General features: G+C 35.6%; 1 protein-coding gene across 1 annotated transcript in view; it reads right to left on the minus strand.

The window, feature by feature from the left end:
* Positions 1-27329, minus strand: part of LOC140657256 (sodium channel protein type 2 subunit alpha-like) — a 97059-nt gene that overhangs the window by 25575 nt on the left and 44155 nt on the right. The window contains exons 3-18 of the mRNA XM_072874004.1: positions 25186-25506; positions 22225-22343; positions 21754-21843; positions 20756-20884; positions 20222-20313; positions 18906-19142; positions 15237-15300; positions 13817-13958; positions 12762-12968; positions 11600-11890; positions 10569-10949; positions 8844-8976; positions 7791-8029; positions 5759-5932; positions 4236-4592; positions 1816-2268 (exon numbers count right to left, since the gene is read on the minus strand). Coding sequence (XP_072730105.1) covers positions 1816-2268; positions 4236-4592; positions 5759-5932; positions 7791-8029; positions 8844-8976; positions 10569-10949; positions 11600-11890; positions 12762-12968; positions 13817-13958; positions 15237-15300; positions 18906-19142; positions 20222-20313; positions 20756-20884; positions 21754-21843; positions 22225-22343; positions 25186-25455 — 3378 coding nt within the window. The 5' untranslated portion in view covers positions 25456-25506. The remainder of the gene's footprint in view (positions 1-1815; positions 2269-4235; positions 4593-5758; positions 5933-7790; positions 8030-8843; positions 8977-10568; positions 10950-11599; positions 11891-12761; positions 12969-13816; positions 13959-15236; positions 15301-18905; positions 19143-20221; positions 20314-20755; positions 20885-21753; positions 21844-22224; positions 22344-25185; positions 25507-27329) is intronic.

Consider the following 27329-nt stretch of genomic DNA (forward strand, 5'->3'; position numbering starts at 1 on the left):
GTCTACAAAATGAAAGACAATTTCCTTACTGACTATGAACTAGTATACATGAAATGTTTTTTTGTTGTTAATTTATGTATCTCCTATGGTTGTCTTTCACCTATCCCAATCCTTAGCCACTTTTCCAAATTTGAGTGGGTTAAAATTAATACTAGATAATAGTATCTTATAAACAGCTAATGCTGATGTTTAATCTTGAATATCAGAGGTGAGAAGGCATAGATTTTGTTACCCAATTCTTAAATGTAAAATAGTGAAGAACCAGGTGTCTTCAATTGCTGGATAATTTCCAGGTAAGTGTTAGATTTAACACAGTTATCAGAGCAAGAGTAAATTACCTGGATTCATCAGATATTCCTTCCACAAAACCAAGTTTTTATTAGAACACACTAAGAAGGCCTGTATCCTTTATTCAGATTAATAAGATGTAGCAGCTGTTCAGCAGACATTATAGCTTCCTTACAAAGAGCAGTTAATACTTTAAAACAAGTTATGGATATTGTTTGCTTTGCTTTTAAAAGGCCTCTTAGTAATCGAAGGTCTTCTCAACTGAGAAGTCAACATAATATATGGTGTAACAGAACCTCCAAAAAGTAGACGGAACAAATCAAGTGTCAGGAAACAAGCTGCTAAAATAACAAATGAGTGTAATACTATTGAACACTGCACTCTACAATAAAAGAAACACCTAAAGTGTCATCTTATTACACCTTTCAAATTTAAGTTTAATTTAACTACACTTTGCTAGAACAAACTTATTTTCTAAAATTTGGAAAGAACATGGGCAAATTAATTGCCAGTTCAAAACAAAATAACCAAAAACCTAAAAAGCCCACAACCAATCAAATAAAAAAAAACCCAAATGCCAGAAGAAAACAAAACAGTCCAGATAAAGCAATCCAGGCTGGAGTACGGCTGTCTGCACAAAGCAGTGATACTCCATTAATGTCCTTGTGTCTTCAGGTGCCAGGGGAGTTGATACCAGACACAGTCTGCACTGGAGCTACAGCATAGAAATCTGAATTTTCAAAGTGTCTCTCAGGATCCTGATGAAATCCATGATTTTGCTTCCTCCCTCAGTCTGCAGCTGCTGACAAATGACTGCTTTCCTAAAGCTGACCCAGTTTAAGGTCAGACAGTTGTCTTTGAAGTGACTGGTTCAAAACTCCCCAAAACAAGCAAGAAATTAATATTTTTTCATTCAGTAATTCTATTTTTTCTCATAATTTTTACTTGACATATTCACCTTATAATACTGACATTGTTCCCTTGCTTTCCCCCATCATTTTAACTTCAGAACTCAAAAACTGTTGTTGTTGTTCTCATTAGCCTGAGTTAGCACCTCTGTTAGATTATCCAGTACAAATAAGGCTGATTTCTGTAGAATTCAGTGAGTTTTAAAAATCAGATGCAAAGGGTATTAATAATCTTTATTAATACCTCCTCTAATCTTTTTAAATAGCAGTTTACTTTCATCCTTACTTCATGAAAATATTAGGATTGTATAAAAAAACCCCATGTCTTTTGTCTCTGTTTATTCTGTACTATATACTAGTTTGTCTATCCAACTAAAAATTTGGAAAAACTTGTTTTTCAAAACCCTTTTATAAATGGGTTCGTATATGTTTATACAGTTCTGCCTGGATTTCCTACTCTCTTTAGCTCCACTATCCCACTTCAGTTTATTCACTCTCAGTACAGTCCAACAATCTCAAATCACAATCACTTCCTATTTCTAAGGAGGAAGAGCCATACCATGAAAGAATACAATGGGTATAATTAATTCATACAAAATATAAAATATTTAAATCTTACCTCCTTGCTTTCCTCCAAATCTGAGTCACTGCTAAACTCTTCTGTATTTAGATGTTCAAAATCAGATTCTCCAACAGCTATTGGTACTGTCACAGTAAGGCTTGGGTTGTTTATGAATGATGTATAATCACTGCCACCTATAACAGTGGCCATTCCATTATCATTTTTGTGATAATTCGTATCTATCCTTATTTCAGCTATGGTACAGTTGGAAATGCAATGGTCTCTCTCATCAGTCAACTGATCTGTTGCTGTTCTTTGATTTATAACAGCTTTTTTCCCCCAACAAGACTTTTGGACACATTCACCTGCTTTTTTCTTCACATAATCTATTCCCTTTTGAATTCTTGCAACAGCAATCTGTAAGTTGTTCATTTCATTATCGTCCTCTGCAGGAGAAAGGCTGTCTGAACTAAATGAACTCAGCAGCAAGGCCAGAAAGAGGTTCAATACCTAAAAAAAAAAAAATAAATATATATATATATATAGCTGAATTTTCTCACTTAATTTATAATTCATTCACAAGTTTCTTCTACCTTCTGCCACCCATTATGAACTTAGGCTTCATGTTTTCCTTTGCTGTATACAATTCTGGAAATTACACAGTAAATAAAATGTAAATGTAATTTAAGCACAGCACCTGCCCTATACCACACTGCAGGTTTTTTTGTGGTTTTGAATTGCTGTATGACTATGAAGACACTTGTGAATTCTTTTTCTGCTTGTTTGTAGAAGGTCAGAATGAATGATTCTTTGGTACTGACCGAACAGATCCAAAATGTTTACTTCTCTGGCATAGGGAAGCACTCTGCAACAGAAGATATAGCTGATCTGTGCAGAAAACAGCTTGCTTAAATGCTGGTCCGAACTCACACAAATATTTTGCTGTATGTGACTGAAAGAATGTGAAGCACACCATGCCTCCCATCCCCCAAGTCATCCTCTCCCCACAGCAAGACTAAACATAGAATAGATATCACTTATACAAGCCCAGAGTTTACCAGGACCTCAAATGGTACTAGGAGAGCCAAAGAAGCAGAGTACCAGCTCTTAAAGCCTTCAGATCAACTCTTCTATGCACCTTGGAAGACAACAGGGTAAAGCTATGTGTTGGGAACACAGAAAGACAACTGGATATACATATCCCTGAACATACAGCACGGATTGTCTACTCATGTAAGAAATTCTACTAGAGCTATGGTATAAAATGAGAATACAGCAAATACTGTGGAAAAATTCAGAGATGGATACTTCATTCCACAAAGTTCTATCTTCTGGTGTAGAAAACTATTTAAGGAGGATATTTTGTTTGGTCAACCAATTTCACAGTTATAAGACATTAAGTTCATTATAAGACAATAGATTTTTGTAGAAAACCCTGAAGCAAGTGGCTGTGTTACTAGTAGTAATGCATGACTAGTTTAAAGATAATTAGCTTATTCCTGTTGTTAGGTATTTTATTCCTAAAGAATGCCTCCAGGATGGCTACTTTAAAATCTCTTTTGCTATTGACAGTTGCCTAAAGAAAAGATGTAGAATAATAGAGGAAGACTCAGTAGGCAATGAGAAAAGCAGAGCAAAAGGCAAAGCAATGAAGGCCTCAAATACCGGTGAGTGAATAAATATAAAACATATTTTTAAAGCCAAATTTATACACAGTAATGTACAAACTGGTACAGATCCGATGCTCTCCTCTGAAAGAGAAAAAGAAGATATAATACAGACTGCTTTAAAAGTGTCTGTAAAAAGCACTTAAGAAATAGGAAGCAAAAAGGTGAAGAGGTGAAAGAAAACATGAAGTATTTGAATCTGTTTTTCCTGCAGAACTGCTGCCTTCCAATTCAAGTTTCCTTACTCCGTTTGTGTAAAAAGTTGGCTGTGCAGCAAGCAGGGCTCAAAATGACTTAAATTTCAGAGTCTAAGAATGTTAAAGCAGTCTTTTAGACAGGAGAGAGCAGAAAAAGTAAAAAAAAAAAAAACAACCAAACTTGGCTATGTGTGATAGGAATTGATGCCTCAATCAGTTAAGGAGAAAAGACCCTGCTAGGACTTCTTTTGCAAACAGCAAACTCCCATCCTGGGAACATAACACTTGGGGTGCCTTTGCTCTTCTCTCTCTCTCTCTAGGTAACCAGGAGCAGTCCACAGAAACCTGAACACATGATGCTTCTCTCTCTCACCCATATCCTCTGAATTGCACTCCAGACCCCTGAGGGGGCCCATCCTCCAAGCTGAGGATTCTATATAGGATCAGAAGCCTAACAAACAGACAACTCTATTTCAGAACCCATACTCATAACAAATTCAAAATCATAAAAAACATATTTAAATAACACATTTAATAATGCTTTAAAACTTTATTACTGGTTCTGTTACCATTCTTTCTCAAAATGAATTCTCAAATTATTTTGTCTACATACCACTAGGTTTCCAATCACCATGACCATCATGAAGACAGTGAGGCACATGGGTTGGCCTGCAACTTCCATGCAGTCCCACATCGTTTCTATCCATTCGCCACACAGCACTCGGAATACGATCAGGAAGGAGTGGAAAAAATCATGCATGTGCCAGCGTGGAAGTATACAGTTCTTAGAAATCTTGCAGACACATTCCTTGTAGCTTTTCCCAAACAGCTGCATCCCAACCACAGCAAAAATGAACACAATGATGGCCAGCACCAGGGTCAAATTCCCCAGAGCCCCCACTGAGTTGCCAATAATTTTTATTAGCATATTTAGAGTTGGCCAAGATTTTGCCAATTTGAAAACTCGCAACTGAAAAACAAAAATACAGAGACATTACCTGCAGTAGTTACAAAAACGCTATAGAACTAAACAACAGATTATGAACTAGTGACTCTCAGCAATAACAAAAAGAAGAAACTTCAACATGATTCCAACAACCTAACTTACACAGAAACAGGAGTTTCATAAAAGCCACACTTTTAAAGCTTAATAAATTTTAGACTTCGCTCTTTTTTTGTGTAGTATATCTGTATTCTTTTCTACATGAAAGAAAGAGCACACTGGTTTAATTTGTTCAGATAGTGAATTCTGAACATGGCACACATCTCAACCATTATGTGCAGAAACAAATTAAAAAAACCAATAAAGCTCAACAGGATTCTACTGAAGGAAAATAAAGGATTCTGAAATCTTTGAAGAATGGGGTCTTCTAAAAGAATACTGCCTGCAACAAATTTAAAACGGATCAGACAGACCCACAGTCTGGAAATAAAAGCTAAACACAAGCCATAAGTCAAACATTTCAACTTATGAAGGGGAAAAAGTATAATTCATACTATTTCTTACCCATAACCCACCCAAAATAAAAAAGGTATTAAATATTTTTTGTTTTCAGGTAAACGCAAAATGGAAATGCAAAATGGAAAGAGACCACAGGGAAAGAATGTCTCATAGTTCATTCCTCATTTTTAAAATAAAAATATTTTTCTAATAAAATAAAGCATTCCATTTTGCCAAGGGGAAGAAGAAAAATTAATCTTTTTTAAATTGAAAAAAATTTTAATTTTATAATTCTTACATTTTAAAAGAACACTTCTAGTCTTTTTGCTATTTCCACATATGGAAATAGACAGAAGACTACAAATGTTTTATTTATTTGTATCTCTCAATATGCACTAAATAAATTATACACTTCACTGTGCTTTACCCATCTGTGTTAAAACAATTACAATAAAACTACAGCTCTTTCTCTTGAAAAAATACTTAGTTGCTTCTGAACCATAAAATGTCACACACTATTCAGTGATAACATAAATAATTTTGCAAAACATTCTTGCAGAGATATCCTGTGACACTTAGCAAAAAATATACATAATATTACTAAAAAGTGTCTTATTTACATGTGTACAGTTAAAATACAAATATACTCAACTCATTTATTAATGCAGATATATTATTATCACTAATTTATTTACCAATCTGAATGATCGGAGAACAGATAATCCATCCAAATTTGACAGAAAAAGCTCCACCACACTAAGGGTAACTATAAAACTATCGAAAATATTCCAGCCAACTTGGAAATAATAAAAAGGATGCATGGCGATTATCTTGAGAACCATTTCTGCTGCAAAAATTCCAGTAAAAACCTGAAGGAAGAATGTTTATTGTTACTTTATAGATGAGTATAAATAAGTTGAACCAGCAGATAAAGAACAACTTAAGTAAGAAGTAACAACCCTCTTACACCAGAACATCAGTAAGGAAAATTATCACAAGCTGAACATCACAGAGAAGGTAAGTGGCAACATCAAAATGAGCTGTAGCATAACTGTTAACTTTAGTTAAACCTGAGATACATTTAGTGACTAGTGAAGAATAAACAATAACAGGCCTCCTGTTTGCTCCTCATATCTGCCATCCATCTAATTAAAGGAACTTTCCTCAGCAAGATAGTAACAGTTGCTCTTGCCACAGCGGAAGCTGCTTTAACAAAGGTGTGTGGTAAAATATGAATTGGTCATAAATCAGAGAGTGATGTGCTATTAAATGAAGTCGTCATGAGAACTCACAGATACAGTAAGCACATCGTCTCTTTCTAGCTGCCAAAAAAAAGGCCAATTGAGCCAAGGTTAATGTTTGAAGTAAAACTCCTGTCTGCCTCTGAAGTAAAACTCCTGTCTGCCTCTGAATGCCTCTGATGCCTTCTGAAGCAGAAGGCAAACAATGCCTCTGAAAAGGGAGTAAATTTATTGTATTTACTGTAGATGGATGACCACCAGTATCTACAGAACTACAGGAACTATCTTTTACTAGAAAGATGAACAAACTTTAAAAAAATCAGGAGCATTTGACAGTCTTTAAAAGACAGTGCTACACAGTTCAAAAAGCAAGAAATCAACTGCTGAAACTACACCTGTATTATAGTGGCATTTTAGCTGACTGGGAGTAAACACAAATTCTTATCAGCACGAAGGAACTTATACTCACACAGCTCAAAATTAGATTAATATTAAGTTACTTCATTACATAGGAAAACAAAAAACGGTTGTGTTTCCTGGGTAAAACACGCAGGGAGGATCACGAGACAACCCTCTGCAACAGCTATTGATCCTCACCTATTTGTCTTCCCTGTCTTTCTCCTCAAATACATCCTGAATCTATTTTAAACAGCAACATGGCATGATTATCTTCCACAGACAGTGATGTCTGACTCCAGGTTAAGGTGAAAACATTGAACTATGTCTGTATTGGCTAAAAATATCAGCATGCAATTTAAATGTTGACACATTAACAACTCTGGACTTAAACCTGAATACATTCCCAACATGTACTAGAATTTCATATATTCTAATAACTGAATTGTTTTATCATTTTGCTACATCATAATCACCAGAATTACCACTTACAATAAGCATGGGTTAAGAAGTATAGCGGATATAATTGCAGTGATACAGATAATGTTAAAACAAACCAACCAACCACCCCAAACCCGACCTACAGACTGTGTCCACTAGGGAACAAACCCCAACTTTTATCAATAGACACTCTTGGAATAAGTCACACTCTCTTTGCCTTTCAAATTGTTATCGACCAATCAAAGCAACATTATTCATGGAAATACAAAAATAACACCAAAAATAGCAGTGCAAAACAAGAATCCAAAATAACATCCAGCTCTTCTTGTGTTATCAAATGATACTTACAGCAGAAAGGATCTAATTTGGCTCCTACTTTTTTTGTAATACCAAATAAAACCAAGTCAGATTTCTTTTGGTTTCATGTCATTCAGACTCTGGTTGTTGAAAACTCTATTTGCAGAAATTTTAATATAGAAATGAAACTTTTAAATACAACATATCTCAAATGGTATTTTTAGCCTATTTTTAGTACAATTAAACCTTTAACATTTATTTATGGGATGATAATAAAACTAATAAAAGTAATTCTATTTCAAAGATAAACTAGGTTCCAACTGTATCAAATTATATAGTTTGATGGACTTACCTGATTTCCTATTTTAAGTACATTACTGAAATCATCAGTCATTGGGTGATGTTCCATGGCCATAAACACTGTGTTTAAAATTATGCAAACAGTGATAGCCAGATCAACAAGTGGATCCATTACAATAAATTCAACTATATTCTTTACTTTTAACCAGGGCTCCCAACAATTCCAAATTAAGAAAGTGCGGGCAAACTTATACCAGCAAGGTGGACATTTTTGCCTGGATTCTTCAAGTTCTGGGGAAAAAAAAGAAATGTATAGTGAACAAGTACTGGAGAAAGTGAAGATAAATTTGTGTTTATCTGCTTTTTCGGTTTTTAATCTTTATCCCTGGAACCATTAAGGATGTTTGGAGGAACCTCCTCAGATTTCCAGGAACTTAACTTATTGTTGCTGACTGAAAAGGTTTTAGAAGAAAAACCTCAAGAGTTTTGAGATAATAATTGAAAAAGTTGTCTATTTTTAATATCATATGACCTTGTTTAAAAAAAAAAATATTTATGCTTACATTTAGGGATAGTTTTCTCAGTAAAACTTCCAACTTCACAGTCCTCTCAAATGTGTAATTATTTATTTTCAGGAAAAGTAAGATTAATTTCACCATGAATAAGTTTTTGAAAACTATTCAAGCTTTTTCAAGAATTTCACTAGTAATAATTTTGCTGTTCCAAAGAATCCTACTACAAATTTCCTTCTCCTTATTAACTGAGGCCTGGCCTTTAATTTTCTGTAACATTTTTACAGTATAGTTAGTGGAAAATTTATCACAAGTCATTTCTTCCAATAACTCTATTGCTAAACATGAATAACTAGTATAAAACATATACACATTATCTATTTTAATTAGAATGTGTTTCTTAGTTTAGCCTGCTTATCAGATTCCTTCATTTCTTTTTTCACTATGTACATGCACTTTTGTTTTATTACTCACTTTATGTATTTGCAATGGCTACTTATTTTTTGTCTTCCGTATTTGCACTGTGACATAATACCTTCAAGCAAGTCTAAGACTATGTCAAGAAAGTTCACGCATCTGCAGTTAAAACACACCTTCCATTGTACTTGTGATAATACCAGCTATACTCATAGCTCTTTGCCTTAAATTGGGATCCTCCAACAACTCCACTGGTATTTGATATGAACTTGTACGCCTCTTTTTTATTTCTATTTCTGTAGTAGTGGTCTATTAAAAGAAAAAGAAAAAAGAGGGGCATAAATTAAATTCAACTTTAGAAATACTGCAAAACAGGTATCAGAAAGACTCTTCAGTTTCAATGAATACATAATCTATAAAGCTTTGTATTTAAGTGCTGTTATATCAGATTTTTTTTTCCATTATACATATAACATAAGCCTAGTATTTTTTGAAATGGCTATTTTCATGTTATGCTTCTGAATACTGTTAATACTTATAAATTACTAAAAAAAGATTTTGATATTTAGGTCCCAGATTACCATTGCATTATAGTTCACTACTAATAACGCCACATTAGACACAAAGAAACTCCGGAGGAGGCCATAGCCAAGGAAACAAGCCAAGACTGTTGCAGCAATGGAATCAGAAAAATTCCCAGTTCCCAGTTCCATACTTTCTCTACCAATATTTCACTTCTAAACTAGTTCGATCACAAGATACTTATAAGAAGTGATTTATGGTAGGAAGTTTTCTGCAATAACAATTATTCTCTAAGAGTAATTTTTATAGATCAGTCTTGATCTCTATACCCATTCAAAACTAATTTAAAGGATACCTTTTACACTGAATAGCTATCATCTCTGATTTATTTTATGAATTTCAACTGAAGAAAGAAAAGAAGTCTGACTTGACCAAAAAAATGAATAATTTTTAAAAAATATTTTATTAAAGAAATTGAAAGCTGTGTTATAGTTATATCATTGAACAGACCTCAATTATAAAGAAGTTTTGAATGTATGAACATGGGTAGATTTTTTTTCCGTAAATTAAATAAATGCATGAAAATGAAAGTATAATAAACTGCAAGAAGATTATAACTGTAAGGAATCTGGCTGATGTACTTTCAGATGCTGTGACCTGTGTAAAAATTTTTGTTTCAATAAAAGAAAGTTTCTAGGAAAAAACACGCAACAGATCCCTCTGCTCTATTCCTAAAGCAGACCAAGGGAAACGGGAAAACTGACGAGAGGGACAGATGGATGAATTTGCATGTACTTTTTTTTTTTTAATTGTACCCTGATCCTAGGCAGTGAGAAACTCAGATCATCTCTGAGACCCAGGAGGAAAAAAGCTTTCAGAGCTTCTAAAATATCAACATAATCTTAAAGGCTATGCTACATTTGCACAATACCAAATATACGGACAGGGGAAAAAGTAGAACCAGCAAATTACTGATAGAGAATTAGGAAATACATTTAAAAGGAGGCTAAAACCATAAGGAAAGAAAAAAATCAAAATAACATAATAATATGCAGAATGTTTAGAAGGATGAGCACCCTATTTTGGGTTCTAAAACAGATTTAGCAATGGAATATTACTAATTTGATTCACTATGCAGGTGCATGCATACCCTTGCTCTGCAAGTATATAAAAATGTGCTACTTTTGTTCTCATTCATTTCCATGCTTCAGCGTCTCACTTTTGAGTGAATCACCATAAACCCATTTCATTCCAGTAAGATATGCAAAAGCATTCACAACTTCCCAACCATTTTCAAAGCCATTTCAAAATCCATTAAAACATTGCCTGGTGCAATAAAGAAAGGTCATGAAACCTGAAGTAATTTAAAACTTTCTTACATTATCATCAGTTGTCGGTTTATCTACTATCACCTCTGGCAGAAGCTGTCCAGTAGGCGACAACAGACCTGGTGGTCCATCCACTAAGGAAACCACCCCATTGCAATCCACAGTGCTGTGCATCTTCCCATTCACTGGAAACAGTGTCAGCCTTCTTGATGATCTACTAGCCTGACTAATGTTACTACTGCGCCGTTCGCCATGTCTGCGCGGCAAAAAGAGAGAACCTCTTCTGCTCCCATTATCCTCAAATGTGCTGTGCTCATCATCAGCAAAGTCATTTTCAGATCCTATCTCTCTTCTGTATTCTCTAAAACTGAAAAGACTTGTTCTGCTACTACGTCTGGGAGAAAACAGGGAGCCACGAACACTCAGTAAAGACTGCAAAGAAAACATAAACAAAATGACTGGCTGAAGATTTTAAATATACAAAATGCATGTCTATGTATTAAAAAAATAATAATTTATATTCCCCGGGAATCCGTCAGTGTTATTTTTAATACAGTGCCTTAGGTAGATTTCAGACACGTGCACTAGAGATGAGAGTCATCTGAATGGGTAAATTTACAGTATACCTAAAACAATTATTGGAGATAGTAGTTTCCATAAGGCCATAAGTAGTTTCCATATCTGTATTAAAGAGAAAAATCAAGACTTCTGTAAATTCTAATCAACTACGTAGATCATGCATTATGTTAAAAGATATCAATACCCTTAGTCTTCCACATTGATACATTACACTTACATTTTCCTTTCATGAATTAAAAAGGGATTTCTATTTCAAATTAACTAGGAAAATGCAATGCTGCTGTGCATGTTAAGACCCACCAGATGCTAAACAATAAAATGAGAGATCAAAACACTTGTTTAGGTACACTCTAGAAAATAATTCCAACAGTAAGTCAATATTTGCAATAATGCAACTTTTTTTTTTCCTTGGTTGTATTACTTTGCAAAGTTGCAGTGAAGTTTGTTGGATATTACAGTTATCTCACAAACCCCAAAAATGACAACTGCACTATTCACAGTACCTGGTGGGGTGATGTGAACGGCTTCCCATAAGCAAGTCTGTTCCCATCGAAAGAAAAACGGAAACCTTTCCTTCTGATACTGCCATCTGATTCAGATTTTGGAAGCTTTTCATCCTTTGTGTCATCCTCTTCTCCAGAGAGCTCCCTCTGCTGCCTTTTCTTCCTTCTATTTCTCCTTTCTTTGGCACTTTTTGAGCTAAGCTTAGATGCTTCTGAAGAACTATCTGAGGGTCCACCAATCCCACTTTCACCGCTGTACTCAGTCATCTCTGCTGCAGCTGCTGCTATTGCCTGCCACAACAATTATTTAATGTGATGCTTTACAAATCACACCATTTTTTAAAGAAAGCTATAGTCCTTGTTCCTAAGATTTCTATCAAATTACTTCTAGATGTGTGACAAAAGCCTAGATGGATTTGTGCAAAACTTCAAACTGAATTCTGTAATATGAGTTACAATAAAAGGGCAGTTATGAAAGCTGCCGTTCAAATGGAGTTGTACTTTGCATCTATATCATGGACTCTGCCTGCATTGTGTACAGCATTGTGCCACAAAGTTCATCAGAAAATACTTGAAAATTACTAAATTTAATATTAATTAGAGTGAATGCAATTGCAAACAAAAGAGCTAAACAGAGTCATACTTCAGTTTGTATTAATTTAGTAAACTAATTTTAACTGTAAGTAGCAGCTTCCTTAAGCTGCTCTTAGGAAAAAACTCTGGGGTACTAATTCCAGTCTTTGATTCACTGGTGATAACACAAGTAGCAAAAATTAGTCAGAAATTTATGGATAAAAATATTTTAACCTCTAATCAAGGTTTGACAAGTATTTCACAAGTATTGCAATTATTTCTAAGCTGAGAATCTGGAAAATCATCATGACAGGTTACTAGATACTACCCCTAGATAAGAAATATTTATTTAAAAACTATTATTCTGATTTGGGGAGTACTTTTTGTTCTCAATTCAGAAATTCATTAACGGTTTAGTCATTATACATTTAAAAAGCAATAAAAAGCCATAAAGAAAGCAGTCTAAAGTACTTGTGAGGTATGTAAAAGAATGACCTTTTTTTAATATGTTAATTTAATTATTGGTTTTGTTTTGAATTAATAGTATGCAAAGCAATATATTAAAGCTCAAACTCTTGTTAGAAAATACCTGAGCTGCTTCTTGCTGCTTCCTCAGCTGTTCAAGCATCTGCTGCAAGTCTGCCTCCCTCTGTTCAGCTTCAACCAAAGTTGCTTGATTTTGTTCTTCGTAGGCCATGGCAACCACAGCCAAAATCAAGTTAATCAAATAGAAGGAACCCAGAAAAATGACCAGAACAAAAAATATCATGTATGTTTTGCCAACAGCTCGTAGAGTCTATAGGAGAAGAAGACAAATGATCCATTTGATGAAGACATGCATCAGTTCTGCAGTTCATAAGCATTTACTGAATTTGAAAAGTGCAAAACTATTATTGAGTTGTTCTTCCTTCTGTAATAAGATCATACAAGCTTTCTAAATTACAAAGCAATCAAAATAAAGGGAGCATTCATATATGTGAAAAACATGTTTAAGGATCATGCTGCTTTGAGAAAAACCTCTTTTAATGCCTAATAAACTTGAAAAGGATGTAGGATCAGAGTAATTAATGTAAATCACACATCACAGGTTGGATGCTTAGTGTGCTTACCATGTGCTAGCATGCCTTCCCCTTGAAATAACCAAAAGAATTAAAGACGGCACAATTGATTAAATAATTAAAAGATAATATTTATTATAATTAACAGATTTTCACATACCATATAATGAAAAGCTATGGTAAGAAAAGTAATTTATATCAAGACATGCATTCTTAGTTATCTAAAACAGGATTCAAAGTACAGAAATTAAGATACAGATTTTGCTGTCAGAGAGTGTTTTTACAATTTAAACTCAATATTAAAGTTTTTGAAAATAAGATCTTATCATGAGGCACAAAACGAAGCATACACTGTAAAAATTAAATAAAGGATCAAAAAACCCTCATTTGCCTCTTCAGAAATCATGTGAGATTCTGCAGCAAGCGCCCATGTCTAATTCTACAACTGAATTTGCTTCCTTTCATAAATACTGTTCATTTTCAATTGCTAACAATAGCAATGGTATGTAATATAAATATGAATGGCTTTTCCATGTTTGATTTGGGGCCACTAAGACACTAACCACAATTTTTACCATACACTCACCAGCTGATAAAGATTTTCCCAGTAGTCCTGTGTCATCAGTCGAAACAGTGACAAGAAAGCCCAGCTGAATGTGTCAAAGCTAGTATATCCATAGTTGGGGTTTCTACCCGCTTTCACACAGATAAACTCTTCTGGACATTTACTAGGAGGAAAAAATGAAAAAGAAAAAAAAAGTAAAGCAACGCATATAAAATAATCACGTAACACTAAAATTGTTTTTAAATTATTGTACCTTGAGCTTCTAAGGAAGGTTCATTAGATATAATCTGTGAAGGGGGCTGCTATTCGTGGCTTACAACATTTTAAAAATTAGTGAGGAAATTAAAAGAGTGTTCTTTAAAAGAACCCAGAAAAGAGCAAACAAGTAAATGAAAATCTTTCTTCCTACCTTCTTTCACCATTATACACAAAATAGAACTTATTCCCAACAGTTTGGTATTACCTCTGTAGATACCTCTTCAATGGAAACAACATATCCACTTAACACAGATTCCATAAGGTGAATACTTCCATGCAAAAAAAAGAGAAAGTCAGTACACATAGTGTATGCTGAATTTTGTCTGTCAGCAGGGTTGGCATTCCAGATTTCTTGGTTTCTTCAGGTTTTTTAATTAGTCAAGTGAAATTAACAAATTCTACCAATTCTTCAACAGCAAATAACCATCATAGTGATACTTTTATCTCCTGAAACCGTACATATCAGTTTTGATAGCAGGTGATCTAATCTTGGTATCAACTGAGGGCACACTGTTTCAGTTATGATTCCATTCTTGAAGGGTAGAAGAGGTTCTTGCCTCCAAAACCTCCATATAAATACACTATAAAGATTTCTTTTCATATATGTGTGTATATTAGATGCATATTTACACACACACACACAAAATTATCTGATAGTTACTTACATATACACACGAAATGTTTACCAAAAAAAAAAAAGATTTAAAAGACATAACCAACCAAAACCAAGGGAGGGACTGATATAACATTAGAATATAGAATTATGTGATTTTGTTACAAAGAATTGTCACAAAGAAAGAGCAAGACAGTGCCATGCATGCAGTCCACAGACAGAAGAATCCTGAAGATGTCTTCCCAAAAGTTGGTCACAAGTCCCAGTGCCCCATGCTTATTTTAGAGATGAGAAATGGCATGAAACCCATGATAAAGCAGTATGTTCTTAAGTCATTGATAACACAGTATCTACCTGCTGAAATGGAATTTTCTAGTTACATAAGTTTTGAAAAGAAATTTACAGCAAAGTATTTTCTCATTTAACATTTTTACTCATTCAAATGTTTACTTACCATGACCACATATTATTGACTGTGAAGTTAGGTAGCTAAATTAGCTTTTTAAGTTTAGAGTGATATTTTTTACATTTTGTTTAGACAGGTAGTATGTAATTTTCAGTGTACCTTACCCTGCATCTGAGCTATTGCCACAAAGCAGATAATCCTTTTGTCCTTCTACGTGATAGAAATGACCTAAAGAAAAAATAGGAAGCAACATGATTATAAATGGAAGGAGTATTTATTTATTTTTTTGAGGATGAACCTATGTTCAAGTTATCATGGTTTGAATGTTCATAATCTCCCATTCATGTTTTCCAAATACTGGCACATCCATACTGGTAAGTAAAGTTGCAAAATTAAAGAATAAAATAAAAACACAATGTAAAAATAATATCCTAGAACTATGATTAGAACAATATGAATTGTGTATTCTCTTCTTGAGTCATAGCAAACACTGAATATGCTTCCAATATCTGTTGTTCAATAAATGACAGAAAGAAAGCACAAAGCTTAAAACTCCTTCTCTTATTCAGCAGGTAGATTGTAATCAGACAATTAAAGCCTATCTTATTTAAAATGGAACTCTTTACAATGGCTGGCTAACAGTTTTGAAGTCAGAGCAACATTAACTAGCGCATCCTGTGACTGACAATATGAAGGTAGCATTCAAAAGGAAGATGGATGTTCCAGTGACAATGTTATAACAGTTGCTGTACTATAAACAACTTTACAGAATTTTTCTTTTAATTATAAGGTGGTAGCCTTCAGAAATAAAGGAATATATTTTGTTATCAATGATTACCAACTGTGCTGTCCTTAAAAAAAAAAAAAGAAAAAAGAAAAAAGAATACAGATAGAAAGATGATAACAAATTGGGGAAGAAGTTGATATGAGTGAGGGCAGACCCCATTCAGAGGGACCTAGGCAGGCTGGAGGAATGGGCTGACAGGCAACACAGAAAATCTGGCAAAGACAGAGGCTGAGTTGTGTACCTGGGAAGAGCCCCTTGCAATGAAACAGGTTGGGAGCTGACCAGCTGGGGAGCAGCTCTGCAGAAAAGACACTGGGGATCTTGGCAGACAGGCAGTAAGGTGCAGGTGAGCCAGCAGTGTGCCCTGTCAGCCAAGAAGGGCAACAGCCTCCTGGGCTGCATGAACAGAGTGAGCTGCACAGCTAGCAGAGCAAGGGAAGGGACTATCCCCCTCAGCTCAGCACTCATCACACTGTACCTAGAATACTGTGTCCAGGTTTGCCCCCCTAAAGCAAGAAAGACATTGATAAAGTGGAGCAAGTTCAGCAGGGGGTCACCAAGGTCATGAGGGGGCTGGAACATTCACCGTGTGAGGAGAGGCTGAGGGACCTGACCTTGTGCAGCCTGGGGAAGGGAAGGCTGTGGGGGGAGTTGGTAGAAAGCATCCAGCAACTACAAGAAGGTTATCAAGGGGCAGAGCCAGGTTCTTTTCTCTGGTGGGTGGCAGGAGAATGACAGACAATGGGCATAATTTGAAACAAGAGAGGTTCCGACTAGTTTTAAGGAGAAACTTTGCACCATGAGGATAGCCAGGCACTGAGATCTGGAAAAGAGACAGAGATCTGGAAAAAACTCTTATCCCAACTAAACTAATCTTCTGCCATCCTCAATTAATATTCTCAATGTACCTTTCAAGCTGACAAAAGGCTTTGGTTTTCATAGGGTAAAACACTATTGTAGTATTTAAATAGTCAGAAACAGCCCACGGGATGAAGAATATATGAAGACAGGAGGATTCTAAACTGAACACTTAAATCAAATCTAGTGATGCCAAAATCCTACCATTCAAGAACAGTACTTATACAATGTTGGAAAAATTATAATCCTATTACTTCCATAGTATCTTCAGAGCTGGCCAAAACTCTGAATGTTCACATATTGATCTAAATTCCAGGTGCCAATACTTTGACGTGTGGATCCAAGATCTGTGCATATCTTTTCAAAAAGTGAATCTGGCCTTGTTCCTTAACAAATGAAAACGCACAGATGTTAAGAAAAGCCACTAGAGGGTATCACACTCAGTCACAGCTGACTGGCCTATGAAATGCTGGAAGAAGTATTAGGAGGACCCACAACTGAGCCCAGTGAAATTATAATGCAACTGACACATACAAAAGATTAAGAACAGGTTATATGAGAAAGGAGGAATACAAACACAACTAGATGGAACTGCCTTGCCTGCATCAGCACTCTGTAGTCTCCCAGCAAAGTCAATGGTTGTAGCATAGGAAGCAACTGACATTGTGGAAGATTTTAGTTCTGTCTTTTAGTTTTAGATTGCTACTTAGTGGGAAATGGAAGCAGAGAATCTATATACTGTATTTGAAGAGAGAATTCACAAGTGTTTTACAGTATATAAGCTATCAGCCAAAATTGCCCACAAAGCTGATAAATAGCACTATCACCACTCCATTTTTGCATCCCTACTTAGGCAAATAAACTAGCTAAAATGATACATTGCACAGAAAATGTAAATATAGTCACAGAATTTCCAGAACTTTAACAATTCAGAAGTATAGAAAGAAAATCTGAAAATACAGAAAACAGCAGAGAGCTTTAATATCCATTTTTAAGTAAGTAAGGAAATACGGCTCATCAAAACTCAGCCTGTAACAACTGTATTTTCTTTTACTTTTGGGTCAATGAGGAGGAAAGCTAGCATCCACTATTCTACTGATTTCTTTTTACTTAAATACACTACTTTTACAATTAATTACTGAGCAATACCCTGTAAATCCACTTCCAGCACAAACACAAACATAAAAATGAATCAAATTTTTGGCAATTAAAAGTTGTTATAAGACAGCTCATGGTTGATTGTGTATTACAACTTTACTGGTGCTATCACTTAAAATGACAAATAAAAAAAATAAATATCTGTGTGTATCTGAACCAGCCTGAACATTATCACTTCAGTCTACAGAGATTAAGACTATTGAAAAATATCTGGATAAAGATGTCTTTGTCAACCCCCTTAGTAACAACAATACGTCCTACAGACAAATACCATTTACTTCCCCAACATCTCTACTTGCCTAGTGAGTTCTTTATTTCACAGAGAGCAATAGGTTTCTTACCCCTACCTAATAATAAAAGTACATCTTAACTAGGAAATCTCTGATATTTATCTAGTGCTTCTCTGTCTTATTTTTAACCTAAAGATACAAGGAGAGGGTAAGAGAATTGTTTTTGTTCAGCCTTGAGAAGGCTAAGGTGTGTGTGGGGGGGATCTTCATGCTACCTACAAGTATCACATGAAAGACTGTAATGAAGATGGAGCCTGACTCTTCTCAGAGGTGCACACTGGAAGGATAAGAGGCAACTAGCAAAAGTTTGAGCACGGGAAACTCTGAATTGATATTAAAAAAAGTTACCGTGAGACTGGCCAAACACTGGAACAGGCTGCTCAGAGAGGCTGTGGTATCTCAGTCCTTGGAGATATTAAAAACTTGACTGGACATGGCACTGAGCCGTCTGCTCTAACTTGACCTGCAGCTGAGCAGCAGTTGCTCTGGACTGTGGAGATCCGTCCAACCTGCATGATTCCGTGATTCTAAAACCACCCTAACCCTATAAATACGTTTCTAAGTGCAGTTAATGGAAAGAACAATCATGTCAGCGTGAGTTTGGGAGGCAATACATAAAAATCCCTACTCTTTGTCATGCTATTTAATTGATTTTTATCTTTAGCCTATACTATGAAACAGTAATCTTTTGTGTGTGTTTATACACAAAAATTTTAGCAAGTTACAACAGTATTTCTTACTTTCATTCTCAATGTATGCCGTCCAATCAAACACTGTACCATTAAAGTACGGAGCTACGTATTTTTCAAAAGATGTTGAATTTTCTGATGGCCATAACAAGCATTTATTCTTCAAATTGCCCATGAACAGCTGCAGTCCTATTAGTGCAAATACACTCAGGCAAAACACAGTCAAAATCATTACATCCGAGAGCTTCTTCACAGACTGAATTAAGGCTCCAACAATAGTTTTCAAGCCTGCAAACAGAGTCAGATTTTTATTATAATATTAAATATTTACCTAAGCTAAAATGCAATGTGAACTACTCCAACACACTATTAAATATCATGCACAGCTTCACAAAAATACTCTTAAAATTTTTTCCAAAGGAAAAAGGTACCAGTAAGTCTCACCGTGCCTGACAAATTAATTTGAAAATATGAATGGGAATGAATGGTACACATTCCAAAGCACCTGCTCTTCAAATGAAGAAGTAACTTTTTATTCATGATCTCTATACATGTAGTTTACATGTAAAGACAATTGTTCATTTTATTTTCTTCTTGATACCTCTTGCTCCAAACCTTTTGCCAGTGTTCCATTCCAATACACAATATATTGGTTGTATAACAGCAAACAAAAACAGAACACAATTGCATTGTAGTAGATATTTTAATGATTGCATTCTATTGCATCCTATTCAACTGGAGATGGGGTTTGGTGAAGATAGGCATCTTAAGGTAGTAAACACATCATGCAATTCCCATGCTACTCTTTATTATCTTATTCCTTTGTCTTTGTCAGGGATTCAACTTTTACAACAGACTTTGTTGTGACAGAAATTTTCAATCTCAAATGTCTTTGATAAATAGTAACATTCACATTAGTAAGAGAAAAATGAAAAGAATTAATTTTGATCCTTAATGTGGGACAGAAAATTTGACATCATGAAATGGAAATATACACAGGCTATGTAATTCCATTTCTCATGCAAGAATGTATTAAACTCTGAGGCCGAGTGTTTTAGAGAATCAGAAAAGGGAATCAAATTGAAATTAAGACTAAAACCTGGATGCTTCTGTTAAAAATATGAGTTCAGCTTCTATAGAATTCCAGTCAGCCTCAGTGTTTAACCTAGCTCTCACCTGAAATGACCGATATTGTTTTCAAAGCTCGGAGAACTCTGAATGTTCTCAACACTGAGACATTGCCCAGGTCCACAAACTCTGTCACATATCTGTAATAGGGGAGTTCACACACAAACACAATGACAGCACACACAAAATTAAACAGAGGTGATGGAGAGGGCCTACCATTTTACACAGTTACTTCTTACCTGGGATTACAGAAATAGTTTTCAAAGCTCTCAATACTCTGAAAGTTCGAAGAGCTGAAACACTGCCTAGGTTTACAAATTCTGTTACATACCTGTAGGATTAAATCACAGTTATTCAGAATTAAGGTAGAGTGTATACTACTTACCTGGACCTGTAATCCAGACTATTTTTTTTGGAAGGGACAGCTTTAAATGAAAGACTTGCATTCATATTTTCCTGTTTCAATTAAGTTTCCCCCAAGAAACACACCCTTAAGTATTTCTATTTAATTAAAATTAAAAATGAAATTGATTTCCCTGATTTTATTGTTTAAATACCATTTAAAATTGATTGTTCAGTAGTAACTTCTCTTTTGTACTGTGGGATAGTCCACTAATTCTGCTGTGTGCTACATTAGTGTAAAATATTAAAATGGAAGAAGTTGAAACACAATTCAACTACAATTCATTTTAAATGAGCTAAGATAACCTAAACAATTACAGGTTCAAAAAAGTTCTAACTGATATTGTACTTAAAAAAAATTGTATACTTACGCAAAGGAAATGACAACAAAATCAAGCCAGTTCCAGGGGTCACGAAGGCAAGTAAAATCGTTTATACAGAAGCCTCTTGCAAGGATTTTTACCAGAAATTCAAAAGTATAAATTCCAGTGAAAGTGTACCTATGATAAAACATCCAAGCAAAAGTTAAAGATTGTCATTCAGTGATACGTCACAGGCATAAAGGAAAATCACCCCAAACCAGTGGTTAGTACACACACTGTAATAGCAGCTACAAACTCACATAAACTATGACTGTTTTCCCACCATTCTTCTGTAAGATAATTGGATGTATTTATTTATTTATCTGAAACATATTTTTGCAGTTTCTGGCATATAAGATTTTGCAATTTCAGCACAATAATAATCATGACTAACATGAAGAAAATATTTTTGCTCAAATAAACATTTCAGCATGGTTGCCATGTCAGAAATAAAATCCATGGGTAAGTGAAATCTAGTGTTTATTAAAGTTATTTGATGGCTGACCAGGTAGACTTGAGAATGTCAAACAACAATCCTCAGCAGAGGTATTTTCTTTAAAGAGAGTGTGTGTCCCATTTTTAGATGTTGTTACACAAAAGGAAAGTGCTTCATAGGGCCTACAGAAAGCATCTTCCACACTGAAAAGCAGTAGTTTCAGGTTGAATGGCTATTTTCTTCCTTTTTTTTTCTTTTTTAATAAAAATGCTAAAGGAACAGTTCAAGAGGGAGAATGCATAAAAACGTTACTTGTACAAACATTCTGAACAAGAGTATTAATCAGAGTTTTGTTCAGAGAAAAAGGTTAACAATATCACAGCTTCTTTCCTTCCTAGAGCTTGCAGGCCTATGCTGCTTTGAGTCACAGCTAGGCTCAAACTCCAGGCTAGAAAAAGGAGAATACTGGTATTACACACAAGGGTAAGTAAAACTACATGGTCTAGCTCTTAATTTAGCTTTTCATTTTTAAATAACTTGAAAAATTATTAGCTAATTTAAGTATACTTACTCTACATTCTTTGTCCAGTCTGGAAGGTTACTCCATGTCATAAATACACAGTTTGTCAAAATAGTGAGCATAATGAGCATGCTGAAGAACGTTGACTGTAGTTAAGGAACATACTTTTTTAATGTTGAATTTGCATCACACAAAACATGAGGAATTGACCAGGCTATAGAATACTGACAACATATATGATACAAATCAGTTTACTATCACTAGAAATGTCATAAATAATGAAAAGATGTTTCACAATAATGACGGCTTTACCACTAACTCTGTAATCTAGGTATACATGCTGTGCATCTCTTCCTCTTGAATTTAATCAGAGGGTCAAAGCGACAAATCTTAGCTCTGATTCCTTTTGAGAGAAAGAATTAAGGGCAGGAACACATTTAAACACTAAACCAAAAAACCCAATATTATTAAATATTTAAAAAGACCGGTAATAATTTTTAACAAACCACTTGAAAAGGATATGAATGCACCAAAATCTTAATGGCTATTCTTCTAATAATATTGAAAGGAGATAAAAGGTACAAGGCAGGTGTGGCACTGAACCTGAAGATTGTCTTCCCTTTATTCAATACTATAAATGTCTTTAAAAAAAACAAAAGGGGGGGGGGATAGGAAATAGGAAATTAAGGACACGTTAGCAACCTTGCCATAAATAGAGGCTGCACTTACACAGATGTAAGTAGCCAAATTTATTTTCAGTAGAATTATACAAGCAAATATCAGATTCTAAATTTTCACATGAGCAATGAAAACTGAACACCATAACGTCTTTGTCTCTGTGCTCTTAAACAAAATCTGCATTTCAGCATTTTCCAGGATTATGTAATTACATTAAAAATAGAATTAAAAAATTGTCATTTTTAATATTCAAAATTAATTGAGCTATATTACTTGCACTTCAGATCAAAGCTGGCAATGCAAAACAAAGCACCTAATTAATCATTTTTGGACACTTCAAGCAACTATTTAACCATTTCAGCACTTTAAAACTGCTTTTGAGGTGAGACATCCTTGGCTTTTAAAGGCTTTACTGCATTTATTGCCTGTGCAGTCATCACTAGTACCGTTTATGCAACCATTTTTTATTTTGACTAGGAGCACAATGAAAATGTCATCTAATGAAATCTTAATTCAATCTACATATGATTATTCTCCCAAAAGGCTAATATCTGGAAATAAGCAGGTTTTAACATTGAATCTTTCTGTTTTCTAATGATACTCTATTGTAAAACAAACAGATCATTTGACAGTAGTGTTCGTGAAGTTGAAACAACAAAAACTAAAATAACTAAAACAACTACATCTGATTATTAGTCTTCAACATTCTGTACCAGAAAAAGCACTGCTTTAACTTGGTTGTTTCTTACAGAGGTAATATAGCTCTCTGGTCACTTACTTACATGCAAGATACTAATCTGTTGATTATCCAGTACTTCATTTCAAGAACCTGTTCTGTGTTTTTAATTCAACAAGCATTTTATTGATTTACACAATAAAATAACCACTCGCTGCTTATTTTGTATTGCCTTTTTAATGTAAACTCAATTTTGCTTTCATTCTGAACATCATTCCACTTCTTATGCCTACATAAAACCATCTTCTCTTCATCTGTACTTGCCAAAGTCATCACCCTTGCTCTTTTTTCCAGTTGTTATCATTATATCTATAAAAGAAACTGAGCTGCATTACAGTACATATATATAAATTTAATTTTTGTCTTCAGGCCTATATTGGGCCTATTACCCAGACCCAATATTGAAACTCAAAGTACACAGTTTTAGTCTTTACACTCAGTCCCACGTGAGAAGTGAATGTGGGGCTACTAACATGAATGTTATTTTTATACTGTTTCGCTGAACTGATACTGAGCCACAAATCCTCTTTTACATTAAAAAAACCCACAGCATTTATATAAAATTTCTGGGAAAACTTTTCATCCACGCAGATGTAAAGTGATTCTAAGAAGAATGATGCAGAAACTTTCAATAACTTCCTTGCTGTGTAACATATTATTGAGGGCATATGACCTCAAATTTTTCTACCAGTTAACTGTCTTCACGTTCCTCACAGGCCAGTGTGGGGAGGGATTACTTGCTGGGAAATTGGTATTGAAATCATCAGGAAAAACGTAACTGGCTGGAAAAATCAAATCCTCCCCATGAGACTCAAAACAGTTGCAATGGTCCTGAAGCAAACTCTAGCATAACGAACTCGCATCTGTAAGTGACTGTCATGGTTTAACCCCAGCCAGCACTAAGCACCACACAGCCACTCGCTCATCCTCCCGCCCCAGTGGGATGGGGAAGAGAATCTGAAGAGCAAAAGTAAGAAAACTTGTGAGTTGAGATGAGAACAGTTTAATAATTGAAATAAAATCTAATAATAACAACAACAATAACAACAAGAATAATATTAATAATAAAAATAAATGGTAATGAAAAGGAAAACAACGAGAGAGAGAGAGAGAAACAAAACCCAGGGAAAAAAACCCAAGTGCTGCAACTGCTCGCCGCCCGCCGACCAACACCCGGCTGGTCCCCGAGCAGCAATCCCTGCCCCCGGGCCAACTCCCCCAGTTTATATACTGAGCATGACGTCATACGGTATGGAATAGCCCTTTGGCCAGTTTGGGTCAGCTGTCCTGGCTGTGCTCCCTCCCAGCTTCTTGTGCACCTCCTCACTGGCAGAGCATGGGAAGCTGAAAAGTCCTTGACTTAGTATAAACACTGCTTAGCAACAAACATCAGTGTGTTATCACATTATTCTCATGCTAAATCTGAAACACAGCACTATACCAGCTACTAGGAAGAAGATTAACTCTATCCCAGCCGAAACCAGGACAGTGACACAAGCTGTTACCAATCCACAGAAATCACATCACATGAAGCTGGCAATATGGGATAATAATCTTTTTTTTTTTTTATGTCCCTCCCTAGTCAAATAGAGTTTAACATTTAACTTTTTGTAAAACAAATATTTATATGAGATTTCAATGAATGTTTGACAGTCAATCGTTCTGGCAGATGACTGAACGAGCACTTTATCCAAAAACTACTCTACTGAACTAGAACCCAGGTACCATCTATGTTTCCTAGAAACCCCAGGAACAGAGTAGCCAGATAGAGAGGAAGTTTTCAAATGCTTCAGCATTCAATCAGATTTAAAGAGATTAAAGGGCATCTAATGCAAAATCCACTAACTCAAAATATCCTCAGACATTAAAATAAAAGCTTTTTTTTAAAAAAGGCAACTTAAGCAGAAGAGTTACAGTCATATTTATAGTGTATTCAAAATAATTAACATGATATCACATACTGCATAATACTTTCAACCAGGGCTTCTGGCTATGTCCACATCAGAGCATTTATCACTTTATAGTTCAACAGGAGTGTTCTAATTACACTCTTAACATAAAACACTTACTTTTTTATTGATATAATATGGATCCAAGTCCTCCAGGGGCTCAGACACCATTCCTGGAGGAATATCACCATAAATAAATGGCAGTGTCTTTCCTGCCTCCAAGTCATTACTTGGCTTTGGGTGATTTTCTTCATGACCACCATCATCTTTATGCTCGTCTTTGTTACGAGATGTTTCATCAGCAATACGTTTTTCAATAGCTGCAAGAGATTCTTTGGTGAAATAGAAGAAGCTGTCAGATCCTGGTGGTACCAGCATTGCCTGTGCCATCTTTTCATTCTGCAAACTTTAAATGCTTTTAGGCTCTCGTGCAAGAAGATCCTAGGAGAACATAAGAAAAAAAAGAAACAGAAAATAGAGGGCAACAGCAACAAAAATCCCCAAATAAAAGTTTTTGGCATCGTCATCATCTGCCTCCTTTCTAATTCTAAAGGACTCTAGCAAGAAGTATTTGAATTAATTGTCAGATACTTAATAGAAAATTAGCTACCTTAGCTTGCCTAACGTAATGACATGGCAAACAGATACAAGTTATGATGCAAGGAAAAAAAAAAAGGATCAAATTGCATACAGTTTGTCCACTCAGGTTAATACAAACCTCACAACAAGAAAAAAGGAAAAACATTCTCGCATTCCTAGCCTAAAAATTAAGTTAAAACACACCTTATTGTGAAAAAATAAGAAATGTGTTAACACAGCTATGTACTGCAGTCAATGGTTACAAGTTCTAACATACAGATTTATACACCAAGTTGGCACAGTACCTTAAAAAAACCTTGCAACTTATATTACAAAAGTAGAAAGAAAAACCATGTCCTTTCTATTACACTTTTAATTTCTGATGGCAACACTACTCCATCTGGTGGCTTATACTATGCTTGCTAAACTAATGACAGGTACTACATAAACGCATTCTATATTTAAAGCCATATGCACAAGCAGAAAGGAATTGGGCTGATAAGTTTCCCTTTTTGGGTTTCCTGACTTGCATCTTCCTGATTTTTAATTGTAACTGGTGGTGCTATGCTCCATAATTAAGGAAGTTTTGATGAAGGGTTCTAGATTTACATAAAAAACACAGCATACTCTCCCCAAAGTTACAGTACTCTCTCTGAAGCCAGAGATACAAAAGACCTAAAAATAATAAACTGATTAAATTACAACAAACAATAAGTTTTCAATAGATCACTTCTTTCTAGGTTTCTATTTTCTACAGTGAGAGCGCAGTTAACACCCATGGGCGCAATATCTTCAGAATACACCAATTTTATGAACAGAGACAAAATGGAATCCAGCCCTGCTTGCTGACATTGGTAAGCGTTGAGCCTTTGTCAACACAACACTGTGGTGGGCTGACCTTGGCTGGCTGCCAGACTCCCAGCCAGCTGCTCTCTCACTCCTGCTCCTCAAAAGGAAGCAGGGTGGTGGAGAATAAAGTGAAAAAGCACGTGCGTCAAGATAAAGACAGGGAGATCACTTACCAATTACTGTAATGGGCAAAACAGACTCGACTTGGGGCAAAATAATTTTTTGCCAATTAAAATAGATTTGGATGGTGAGAAACACAGACAAAACCTAAAAGACCTTCCCCCCCCTTGTCCCTTTTTTCCAGGCTCAACTTCAGTCCTTCATTCTCAACTCCTATACCTCCTCCCTCTCCGAGTGGCATGGGGAGGATGGGGAATGGGGGGCTGGGGTCAGACCACTGCAGTTCCTCTCTGCCACTCCTTCCTCCTCACATTTTTCTCCAGCGTGGGTCCTTCCTACAGGCTGCAGGGCTTCAGGATAAGACTGCTCCAACGTGGGCTCTCCACGTGTCACAGTTCCTTCAAGGAATATCCACTTGCTCCAGCGCAGGCTGCAGTATGGATATCTGCTCTGGCATGCTCCTCCATGGGCTGCAGAGAAACACCTGCTTCACCATGGCCTGTCCCACAGGCTTCAGGGGAATCTGCTCCAGCGCCTGGAGCCCCTCCTCCTTCACTGACCTTGGTGTTCACAGGGCTGTTTCTCACACTTTTTTCCTCACACTACGTGTCACATGTAGCATTTTGCCCTTTCTTGGATGTTTTTTCCCACAGGCGCCACCATCTTGGCTGGAGGGCTCAGCTGTGCCCTGCAGTGGGTCCACTGGAACTGGCTAG

Source organism: Ciconia boyciana, chromosome 10 (assembly GCF_034638445.1).
Source record: "Ciconia boyciana chromosome 10, ASM3463844v1, whole genome shotgun sequence".
Classification (NCBI taxonomy): Eukaryota; Metazoa; Chordata; class Aves; order Ciconiiformes; family Ciconiidae; genus Ciconia; species Ciconia boyciana.